This window comes from Sphaeramia orbicularis, chromosome 12 (genome assembly GCF_902148855.1).
Source record: "Sphaeramia orbicularis chromosome 12, fSphaOr1.1, whole genome shotgun sequence".
Classification (NCBI taxonomy): Eukaryota; Metazoa; Chordata; class Actinopteri; order Kurtiformes; family Apogonidae; genus Sphaeramia; species Sphaeramia orbicularis.
Genome location: NC_043968.1, coordinates 38,212,383 through 38,225,174, shown reverse-complemented (window position 1 = coordinate 38,225,174; position 12,792 = coordinate 38,212,383). Strand labels below are relative to the sequence as shown.

At 38.4% G+C, this 12,792-nt stretch overlaps 1 protein-coding gene across 3 annotated transcripts in view; it reads left to right on the top strand.

Annotated features, from left to right (window-relative positions):
• The first annotated feature begins 1,446 nt into the window (after nucleotides 1-1,446).
• btbd11a (BTB (POZ) domain containing 11a) overlaps nucleotides 1,447-12,792 on the top strand; it is a 194,226-nt gene continuing 182,880 nt past the window's right edge. For 2 of the 3 annotated variants that reach the window (XM_030150173.1, XM_030150174.1), the window contains exon 1: nucleotides 1,447-2,832. In XM_030150173.1, the coding sequence (XP_030006033.1) occupies nucleotides 1,968-2,832 (865 nt within the window). In that variant the 5' untranslated portion in view covers nucleotides 1,447-1,967. The remainder of the gene's footprint in view (nucleotides 2,833-12,792) is intronic. The other variant, XM_030150172.1, reaches the window with a different exon arrangement.

Genomic DNA, 12,792 nt, shown 5'->3' with positions numbered 1-12,792 from the left:
TTTGATCTTGAAACTATTTTTATATTCTGTATATTACAGAAATGTCACGTTAGCTGTCATTTTTAATCAACACTGTTATAACACTGATATCATTTTTAAAGAGATTTTACATTTATACCACTTCCCCGTTTTTTCTTGTCAATATTTATCTACAGTTTCTGATCTCAGAAGCAAAAATGTGTTCAAATTGGTCCATATTGTCCCTTGCTATGTCATATTATGGGGCCTTGACATGAAAAAAGAAATTTTGATCAATAATGTCATGTAATATCATCTAGTGTGTAGTTGTTATACTTTGAGAGACAGATGTCTTAATTTTTATCAGAGGGTATAGTAATAATACTACATGCTACCTTTTTTTTTTTTTTTTTTTTTTTTTTTTAAAGTATATAGGCTTTTAAAAGAAATCAATCACAATGCAAGCAGGATTGTTTTACTATTTTCCCTGTTAGTCATTTAATAGCAGCGGGTGTCCTCATCTCTCAAATTATGGCTGTTGCCCTTCATTCCAGTAGTAAGTTTTCAATTTTGGCATGGGTTGTGCAGAGTCATGCAAAGAAAATATGAAAGGGCCTCTGGCATGGCACGCATTGTGGACAGATGGTTAGTCCAGCTCAGACATACAAGGAGAAGCCCCAGCAGAATGGATGAATCATCATTCCACCAACTGTTCGTCTCAGCCTGTCCTCAGGATTCAGCTCAAGCTTTGTTTTTTATGGCCTATAAAATTAAAATTATGAAATGTAAAACACTCAGTATCAAAATGGAGAGTTTCTTAACCTTGAAGCGGGACTGCGCATCTTATTACTGGACTTTGAGGTACTTCTATCACTGATGTCAAAAAGCTCAGAGCAATGTGTTGGAACTCAGAAATATTTATGGGATCTGGCATTAAAGCAAGATGTTCACTGCAGAGTAACTTTTATTTAAAACTATCTGGAGTGGATGCTACTGGGATGACATACCAAGAAATAACATCTTGTCACTGCAGTAACGTGATGTTTTGTCTGTTTACCTTATAAATTGATAAAATTCATTCACAATTATTATAGAGAATTTATTCCTATTCCTAAAATAATATGCTTATTGTTAGTTAGACATTAACGAGCGATAAATCAAACGTGGTGAGATAAATGTGAAACTCAGGATGGAGAAGTCAATAAAATGGTTCCTTATAATATTCAAAGCCATGAACAAGTGATATGAATGTTCAGTGATGTATTTTTTTGTCTGAAAGACCTGTATGATTACAATTGGGTTCTTCCCCCGATCAGGGGGAGAACCTACTTCAGTGGAATCTACCAGAAGTTCTGTTCACGTTTCCTTCTCTCCTCATCCGTGTTATAAGGTTGAGTTCAAGTGTAAATACAGAGGCTTTCATGCTGTTTTTGTGCTGCCCGTCTATGCGTAAACACGTCACGGTGTTTCTGTGCGCTGCTATGAGTGCATTCCCACTTTCACCATGTGTCGTCTCAGTGGGAATCTCCTGGCACCGCCGTGATGATCTGCATCTCCACTGCTACAAATAACAGATTTGTTGGTACAGTCAGTGAGGCTGCGTGTGGATCTGATTCTGCAGTTACATTTCAACAGCAGGTAGCCTTTGCTGAAAGGTAGCCTGTTGTCTGTGTCAGTCACAGCTGATAGAGACGTGGATTGGCTTGTTTCAGCCTGAGGGGCTCCAAGCCCCTCCTCTCTATTAAGACTGCCTGTGCGGCGCTTGTTGCAGTGAGCGCGGAGGTTTGTGCGCTCTCAGGTTACGCGTGAGAAGTTGTGGACAAGAGACTGAAGGCACCAATGTACTGAGAGTAGGAGGAAAGTAGAAACTCACTTCCATCGTTTCACTTTTTTACCGTTTAAGCTGGGGAAATACAGCGGAGCCCTCGGACACCGGTGAGATAAAGCACCTAAACGAGTTTGTGGTTTTTAACTGAGACCACGCATACCCAACAGTATGCGGTGCAGTTATGGCAGGCAAGGGTAAGACAGTCGTGAGGACGCTGGAGGATTTAACGCTTGATTCTGGTTATGGTGGAGCCGCGGACTCGGTCAGGTCGTCCAGCGTGTCGCTGTGCTGCTCCGACACGCATCAGTCCGTCTCGCATGGGGGAAACTGCTGGCATCTGACGGAATCCATGCACAGCAGACAAAACAGTTTGGACACAGTGAACACAGTCCTGGCGGAGGACACGGAGATACTGGAGTGCTCGGGTCAGTGCGCCAAGCTGCCCGAGCTGGAGGACGCGCCATGGAGTCTCGGAGAGGTGGAGGGCGCACTGAGGAAAGACGAGGAGCTGATGGTCGGCAGCCCGTCTCCGGAGGTCCTGGCGCGACTTTCGGCTCTCATCAGCCGCGCGCTGGTGAGGGTAGCCCGCGAGGCGCAGCGACTCAGCTTGCGCTACGCCAAGTGCACCAAGCATGAGATCCAGAGTGCCATCAAGGTGGTGCTCTCATGGACCATCTCTGTCAACTGCATCACGGCGGCTCTCAGCGCCCTGTCCCTCTACAACATGAGCACCGGGGACAAGTTCAGCAGAGGGAAGTCTGCGCGCTGCGGACTGGTCTTCTCCGTGGGGAAGTTCTTCAGGTGGATGGTAGATAGTCGGGTGGCCCTGAGGATCCACGAACACGCTGCCATATACCTCACGGCCTGTATGGAGAGTCTGTTCAGAGAGGTGTTCAGCCGTGTGTTGCGCAGCGCGCTGGTGGAAAGGGACAACGGCATCCCCAAGTTTACGCTGGAATCACTGGAGCAAGCCATCAACAACGACTCGGAGGTCTGGGGTCTGCTGCAACCCTACCAGCACCTCATATGTGGCAAGAATTCAAGTGGTAAGAATGAATGAGTGGTTGAAAAGAAAATATTGAGATACGGTAACATATTACTAGACTAATCAGGTAATATTTGGTGGAAAATGGATGAATGTTCTGTGAATCCACTATAAAATGCACCATAAAGCCCAATATCACATCCATTATTATTCCTGAAAGAAGCAATGTAGCATTAGTCACTCCTAATGGATGACCAAGAATTATCTAGAAACAAGTCCCTGTATCTATAAAGAAAGCACAACCTGGCCTCCCTTTGGAGTCAAGAGCTATGATGACAAATCTTTTTCAAAAAGAAAAAAACAAAACAAAAAAAACCCAATCCAACCCAACCCAAACAAAAACAATCTATAATCATCATTTGTATTAATTTGTTTTGAGGATGTTTTTAGATCGGAATGTTTGATTGATGGTGTCTGTGCTGTGCAGTCTTAGTACAGTTCAGCTGGGAAAGTAATATGATTCTTAAGTATATAATTATTCTTGGGAATAAACACTGCCTATCTGACTGGTTTCATTACACTCTCACACAAAGGAGCTTGACAGTTTCTTGAATATTTATTACCCTCAGCCTATAGACCTCAAGGAACACCTCTGAAACAGGAACTTCTTATCTTGGTTATCAAAGTCCCCAAGCAACAACAGTCAGAATAAGTATTTATGGTTGAAAAAGATCAAACAAGTCCCAGCTTGAGGCTATTGTACACTCATACCTTAACCAGAGGTAAGAATTTAAACGGTAATGACTGTTTTTGATTCAGTCGTTCATCCAATCATACGCTTTTAGAAATACGTGGTGGTTTGTGAGTCGTGATTTTGGATTTGTGTTTATATTGTGCGCTGGCATTGTTGGTAATGCTATTACTGTCTCACTCCAGAAGGTGTAAGCTGTCAGTGTGGGCTGGCCCTCTTATCCAAAGCCCTGAATGAGTTGGCTGAAACTATAAAACAGAAGGGACTTGAAATTCTATTCTCAAGAGCCAAAATGGGCAGAACAATATTGACCTGAAATCATATTGCAGCTCTTTTGCTAATTGTTTCACTGTGATTGTTTTGTTTCAGTACTTTTAACTTATAACTAATAGAAAACACACTGGGGGTGGATTAGTCTCAATTTGGCACATGTGCAACCTGTTGAGTGGATGAGCTATTGCCTTTATAACAGCCTACTAGAAAATAAGATGAAACCTGTCTGTATCTGAAGTAAAATTGATCTGAAATTGCTTTCACAGGTTTCTCAGTACGAAGTAATTCAGAATTTGATGTTGCTAAGGCAGGTTTTTCCCCAAATAACAGGTTCTTTGAAACTAAACCTCACTATGCTCCATAACAGAAAGTAAAAGAAACAGAAATACAGTTTCAGCTAACATTTTATTTTCACAGGATGCATTACTTCCTCGATCGCACATTGGCACCATATTAAATATAATGTTAAGTCAAAAAAGGCATAAAATGTTTAGATTTGTCTTAGCATTTACCATATGCAAAGATATTTCATTCACAATCATATGAAGCTGAGAAAAACTCTCAGTCTGAACATTTGTAGTCTGAAGGCTTATAATGACTGTGTCCATATTTGATGCTGTAGTCTGATAAAAAAAACAAACAAAACAAAACAAAAAAACAACAGTGATTGAATGCTTCTTTCCTGTCCTTAAATTCCCCCTTCTATCATCCGTTGTTTGTTCATCTGTGTTGTATGGTCTTGAAATTGTAGCTGAGGTACTTCTCTCTAGCCTGAAAGCAATGCCAGGCATGCATCCCCCATCACTCCTACTCTTAAAAGGCATCGCTTCTTGATGGTGCAGAGGAGGCTTACAATTTGCACTCGCCCAAAATATCATGATGTCATTCTTGAAAGCAAAAATATGTAGATTTAGAAGCAGCTTTTCTGTGACCCAACATTTCTATCCAATTGTTAATGAGGATGCATTTGTCATGATTGCACTAACAGAAAAAATATAAACTAAAGTGTAGTGAAAGAACCCAGACCTCCTTCAAGATAATTCGTCCGCTCTTCTAATTCCATAGGATTTTTAAACCACCAACAAACAACATATAATAGCCTGTATTTTCACTCACACTAACAAACACAAGAGACCATCTAACCTCCTCTGATGGATGTACATATTTTTCCACTTTATTCTCAGACTTCAGGTTAACCTTATGGGTACTTCTATGAAACTGGGTTCATTTTGGTACCTGCTTTTTAGACACAATAATAAAAGAGAAATTTAGACATATTTTCTTCCAGGATGTACCTATTAATGACATCAGATAAATGCAAAAAAAATTATACTCTTCCTCTGAGCCATCCCAAAATTAATGAATTTTTAATCAAATATTGGGGCCAAAAATAGGACCAATATTAGGACATGAAAAGCTACCTTGGTGTCAGTGCATTTGATCTGGAAAACATGCCTTTAAATGGTATTATGTAGCGCTATAAATAAAGACACTGTGTTAAATGTGATGATCCTAGTGTTTTTTCTAATCAAGACGTGGGTTTTTCATGAATCTCAGTCTCCTTCCAGGTTTCACATGTAACCCATCGTGTCCACTGGCGTTACATGTGAAACCTGCCCATTTAAACACAAATAAATCAAGCGATTTTGCAACAGCAGTCATTTTTGTGAAACACTCTGAATTGTATAATTAATTTGATTCCCAAAATGTACCTGCGAGAATAAAAAGATATTCAAAAAATATAGTAGCACATAGTTTTCGTGTCCTTTTTTAACATGTTACATGCAGATTTTTGTATAAAAAAATAATATAAAACATAAAAATGTGCTTTATCTGAAAAATAGTTTCTCTTTTATCTCAGTAAATATTTATTTTTAAAATAGACCCAGAGTGTTTCCAAACATGCTTCATAACATTAGTTCACATTTGGTTTGACTTTTTAGCCCCTCTGTCTTGTTTTTAGGGACCAGTTTGATAGAAACACCCTTATACATATTAATCATGGATTAGTCTCGTGCCTTTGCAAAAAAATACGGACAGAAGTGTTACTATATTCAGTAAAAGGGTAGCCATTCTAGTAAGAAGTATGGTGTCCGGTCTATTTTTTTTTTTACCAGGGGAACAAAAGCATTGCAGCACATAATGGCTTAAATCCACATTGCTCTGCACTCCTACTGACCATACGTGACAGCCACTTTACTCTGACTAATGAACAGACCTAAATGGAGGCTTTTGCTTAGTTGCTTTGTTTCCAGTGATACATGCTGGTGTCCATCTGCATATTAGGATTTTGTGTTACAAATAATTTCTTTCTCCACTGCAGGAAAACAAACACACACACACAAAAAACCACAATGTAAAAAAAAAATAAAAATCAACAGATAATGGAGTTTCAAATTGTTTTTAGTCTAATGATGGAACACTCTACCATGATTTGACTGTCTAATGAGGGAAACAGTAGAGAATGTAAAAATATAAACCATACAGCACAAGGACTGATTTTTAACAGCCTAAAACAGGTAATTCTCTTAAATGATGCTGTAATTACAAGCATTAGTTTTGTCACATTTTTAAAATAAATTCTAAGAGACAGTGGCATGATTCACAATTCACAGGATAAAACATATTATCATTGCATTAGTTAGTTAGTATATATTAAATGTGAAATGAGCACCTTCTGATCTGCCTTCCTGGGATACATTCAAGACTCAAACACTTGATCTATCCATCCACCATGACCTCGTCCGTGAGTGGTTTTGAAGTCTTCTGTCAGTTTTTTTTTTTTTAGACAGAATGATTCCTGCTGTTCAGAGGACGCCAAGGGGTTGTGTAAAAATGGTTCTTTCTTTTGAGTGTCATTCTTTCTGGTTTCAATGCCCACTGAGGCAAAAGTTTTCCTCTATAAGTAAAGTTTTTCTGTGACATTTCTTTTGTCTAACACATTTTACACATTTTCCTATATATTTCCTATTTATCAACTCTCTTGAAAAGTAAAATTTTTGATCACTGCTGTAGAGCTGGACCATTTTCATTCCAGTTTCATGCCCAAGACCTGCCTTTTTGTGGTGGTGGAGAAAATTGTATAAATGAAGTAACAGTTCAGTGCTCTGTCATGTATTTTATTACTAACAAGTTTCAACAAGATCATAAACATTAAATTATCAACGTGATATCATGAGTTTTGCACAGATAACACGCCACTTTTAATTGACGTGTCATCTGTACGCATTATAAGCTTTCCGCGTGTATGTCCACACCACGTCAAATACCACATAATTAACGGGTAGGGGTTAGTGTTAGGGTTAGGTAGGAAAATATACAGGGTGGGGAAGCAAAATTTACAATATTTTGAGGCAGGGATTGAAAGACAGTGTATGACCAATTAGTTTATTGAAAGTCATGAGAATTTATTTGCCACAAGAAAATTTACATAATAGAAAATGTTTTTATTCTATGTGTCCTCCTTCTTTCTCAATGACTGCCTTCACACGCTTCCTGAAACTTGCGCAAGTGTTCCTCAAATATTGGGGTGACAACTTCTCCCATTCTTCTTTAATAGTATCTTCCAGACTTTCTCATAATAGTTTTGCTCATAGTCATTCTCTTCTTTCCATTATAAACAGTCTTTATGGACACTCCAACTATTTTGGAAATCTCCTTTGGTGTGACGAGTGCATTCAGCAAACCACACACTCTTTGACGTTTGCTTTCCTGATTACTCATATGGGCAAAAGTTTCTGAAAAGGTATGGATAATAGTGTTAGGTATGATTATGACATCAATATATGTTTGGTTTCAAAACAATTGACGTAGTGCCTGCTGAGAAAAAACAACTAAATGTTCATTGTAAATTTTGCTTCCCCACCCTGTAGGAGTTGTATATATTCAATAAAATGAGTAAATAGTTGTGTAAAATAAAATTCAAAGGCAGCCCTAGAGGAGGCAGATCTCTGTAAGAGGGCATAAGTGCTGGAGTAAACAATAAGCGCTTAAAAAGATAAGACAAACACACCATGCTAAAATTAGTAAAACATTAAGTACTGGGATAATAAAAATAATTAAGTGCTTAAAATTCAAACCGAACAAAGCATGTTAAAAGATAATAAAATAATTTAAGTGCTAAAAATAGATAAAAAAAAGTAAACATAAAAGAACTGCAATAACCACTCGAAACAAAGTTGCCCTAACTCCCATCTGATGCAGTAAATAAATAATAAATATAAATAAACGTTTAAGATTCAATTAAAACAACCCAACTGCATTAAAAAAAGGGGAATCATAAATAAAAAGTAAGATTAATTTATGGATTGGGGAAGGGGGGGGTTAGGGTTATGGTCGAGGCCCAGCAAGATCACGCCCCGGGGCCATCAATCATCATTGAGGCCCCCCGATGTGATGGTCCTGAGCCTGTGGATCCAAATTCTCTCTGCCCTCCTCCTCTTCCCACACGTCCACCGATCATTATTCTCTGGTCTGGATATTATTAGATGGGTGGTGGGATGTATTTGGAGGAGTCAGGGTTAGGTTTAGAGTTAGGGTTAGGGTTAGCGGTTACGGATATGAGAACTGGAGATCTTGGCATACATTGACATGTGATCAAGTAGCGCTGAATAACACACGAAAGGATGAAAATGCCAACATATAGCACACCAAATGCCATAAGAACTGGTGTGACATACAACACAATTTCATGAAATCAGTCTGAAATAATCCAAATAGCCTGACATGGTCATGATGTTTTTGTTAACCACTGGCTCTGTGCTTCTGGTGAAAAACTTTAGTTTTTTGGTTGTTGAGGATGATAACTGGAGAATGTGTCCAGATTCAGTGGTTGAGGATGAGCTTAAACCTGTAGGTCACAGGTCATTCTCTGTTTTACCTTCTGTTACTTTCTTGTTTGGCCTTTTCTTAGTGCCAGTCTCATCTGTACTGGATGGTACTGAAAAAAGTCATGACGCCATAGCTGTAATATCATGGAAACACATAATCAGAGCAGCTGTTGATTAAATAAAATTAGACATGATTAATTTAATAGTATTTTAGCATGCAGCACAGTGGGTCACTGAGCTGTGCTGTGCTTAGACTTTAAAATTTTATACAATACGCTGTACACTGTTGGCCATAGAGTTGGAATAATTATGTTAACATTCGTCTTTTTATTCCCATTTATACACATCACTCACATTCTCAGTCCCAGTTAAACTTTATCAAGAATAAGTTACGTTGTCACAATCATTTCATGAGAAGAGGTACAAATATTTTACTCTGACAGTGTATTTGCTTGGCAACAGGTTGACAATGTGATGTTAAGTAGTAATTGTGGTAACTTCAGACTCAACATTTTTCTCTCTTTATTTTGAGTTGTCACAGGCACTGAGCTCATTTATCTGTTAGTTTGGCTTGACTAGCCTCCAACAAACGTCATTTCTAATGTGGCTTGTCTAATCCTTCCCTCTATCTACCCATCATTAACAAAATCAATCATTATCAAATTATCATCCAGGCTATTGTATCTTAACTACTACCGCTCCGGCGTGTGCTGTGCAACGTGATCATCACACAAGCAATATAAGTAATGTAATGTTAAAGACATCATGTTAAGACACTGTGTTGGACTTCTTCTCAATCATCAACCAACAAATGAGAAGTGACGTCAGAAATAAACAGCAGTGTCATCAGCGTCTAAACGTGCCGCGGTGGCGTTTAATTTGGGATTCCAAATGACTTGATTGTATCTGATTATGTCTGTCATTTGCTGTGACCTTCCCCAAGGAACTGATCCAACCTCCGCGGGACAGATGACACAACATAATGGAATTGCATAGCCTGCTTTAGTCAGTCTATTAAATTAGCAGCGGGGAGTCTGTTCTCCCTCCTTCTTCACTCTGTGTCTTTCACACCATATTTTATTGTGTTGCTAGGGGGCGGGTGGGGTGTTTGCATATTTATTTTCCACTGTGGTTTTTAATAAGCTCAACTCATAACCACATGATGCTGGCAAAGCCTTTGTTGTCCATTCTGTTATTATTTTCCGCCTGTCCTTCCCCTTCGTGGGGTGGACTCACAGATGAGCTGACAGATTGCTGTCATTCTGCTGGAGAAGCAAGCACCCAGGCAGACAAGCTGGTTGTGATGGATTCTTATGTCATGGTAATTTCATAAGACCAACGGCGGCACCCACACCCCTCTACCACATTTCATTTTCTGTGAGGCAGTGGTGATTTCTGATTCTAGAGTTATGTGAAATACTTTTTCAAGGCTAACATGTTTTTTATGAGCTGCATCCATTTTTAGATTTCTTCCTTTTCAGAGGATCGAGAAAACATTGACTTTTATTTCATATGCTTCTCAGTGATTTCACTGGCAGGGATTCAACGATACCTATAACTCTGCTCTGGGCAAATGAGACCAGTCCAAAATATTGTGATTTTATTACTTCCATGTCACAGAGTGCGGATCCCCCTCCATTTTCAGAAACTAGGTGAAAACACTGGGTCAGGAGGAGATTATGAGTGGAGTGTGAGAGCGGTGAATGCTTAATGTTGTGAGCGAGTAACGTGCGGGTGGAGAAACCAGACTGGAGTGTCAGCTGGAGGAGGTGCTGGTGAGGGGGCATTGGCGCAGGTCCCTCAGAGATATAATTACCATGCAGCTCTCTTTAATTAACACTTGTGCTTATCTGGTAGTCATTAAGATTAGGAATTAGCTACGGGAAACACCAGGGAGCTGCAGTGAACAAAGATGGTAATTCCTCTCATTCATTGTTAATGACCGTTGCTGGTCTACAACAGCATGTTTGATCTGATCAGTCTGTGTGGTCAAAATCAAATGTATTCAAGGCATGTGGACCTGTGGACATGTGCCACGGGTCTTTAATGAACAGTAGAATAAAGCACCCTGTTACGTCATTCGTCCATGATTGCATACTCTAGATATCTGCGTGGTAAAACTGTTAAACATATTAATCCACTCCTGCATTGATTTTCAGAGTGTACATTTGATATTTAAATCTTTGTTCTTACCACATTTCACTTCATACCTCATTAGGAAAGTTAAAGAATTAGGAGTGTTAATATCTTGTAAATGATATAAATGAGTCTTTCAGTGTGATGACCCAGACATAAGACAGTTTACGTGTGCATAAAATAAAAATATGCTTCAAATCAATTATTCTCCAAAGTATTTAAAGCATTCTGTTTCATCATTTCATATTTTTATTTATTTAATGCCTTCAGGTCCAATGAAAATGCTTGAAACCTTGATTTCTAGACCAGAAACAGTGATAGACATTTTAAAATTTTTAAAATTGTTATAATAAAACAATAATTATTATGACACTGTGTGTCTAAACTTATTCAGCTACTCCTAGAATGAGAACTTGAAGCCCTTTCACAACAAACGCATGTCCTCATCAGCAGAAAAAGGGATGCTCACGTAATTAATTGGAAAATCACAAAATCTACTTTAAACAAATCAGCCAGTTTTTGTAAAATAATAACAGCCAACCCTGACCTTCACTGATGTCAGCTAACATTCTCTCATAGGGAGCTAAGCTTTTCTATTTCATATTTTCTATTTGTTCATTACTAGCGTTGACTCTCTTTTGTACTGCAGTATGGTATTAATTTGTACATAATTGTTACATTAGCCTCAGTTTGTTCCACTTCAGTTCTCTATTATCATAAAATATAAGCTAAACAATAGTATTATGAACCAAAATATATCTTGATGAATATTTTAGATAGCTCAGATAATTCATTCAATTTGTTTCCCAAAAGTGGCTACATTTAATTCTTTTTTTTTTTTTTTTTTTTTTTTTTTTTTTTTTTTAATTTACAAGATGGCATCAGGAAATTAAAGGTATCCTTCCTAATTTGGGTCTTGGCTGGTTATCTGGTTTTCACATTCCGATGTAGGTCATATTGTAAAACAGGCTGGTATTGTTGTGCATAAGCAGGTCCATCTGCTGATCTTTGACCTGTTTTATGGGTGTGACATCGGTGCAACAGGTGGTTGATGGGTATTTGAGGTGGCTGTGTTTGATGTTTTCATAATGCACTCACGCATTAGCAGGTGGAGAAGAAATGGGATGGAAATGATGCTGCAATGTCAAAACGACCTAAATATATTGTCAGAGTTTAGCCAAACACAACATCCAACCGATGTGAGATTAGATGACACACATTCAGGAAGTCTGAAGCCTCACTGGGCTCTTTTGATGTCGACACAACTTGTGACAGCCGCTGTCAGAATATATTGTGTTATTTGATGTTGTCTGTCAGTTGTACAAAAAGTTAATTCAGTGCATACCTCCTTTAGGGACTACTGAAGAGACAATTTCTGCTCCAGTCATTACACTGTGTCTGCTGTGATTCTATAGTAATATAAAATATTTTGACAAGTATTGTGATAAAAAGACACACTTCCTCCTCATATGTTCTGCTATCATGTGACTTTAAGAAAATTCCATTATTAGGTCACACAGTAAGACCAAACATCTTCATCACATCAGCTACGCGTGATCTAGAAATGACGAGATGAAGCTGAGAATGTTTAAGCTGCTGCCGAAATAAATCACTTTAATGTTTTGTGCTGTGTTTTCTCTTAAAATTGCCCATTTTAGTCTGTAGAGATTAATGATAGTGTTGCAGGATGATGGAAACTGCTTTTTACTGATGTTTGCTGTATTTCATGGTTAGTAAACCTAAATAACCAAAGAAGTGCATGAACACTGTGTTGTTTGTAACCCATGTGGCGACTTGCGAGTAGTTTCACTTTTGCTTCAACATCACAAGAACTTCTTTAATTTTTTTTTTGTACTTCTGCTGTACTTTGCTTCTGTTTTTAGTGTTTTGCTTTGTTTTCTGGTCAATACTGTTAGTAGATTTTGGATTGCTCACAAAAACAGATCAGCAGACAATATAAAAAAATCATCCACCCTACCAAAGTGTGATTAGAAACTGCAGAAATCTCAAAAAAATAACAAATAATGTAATT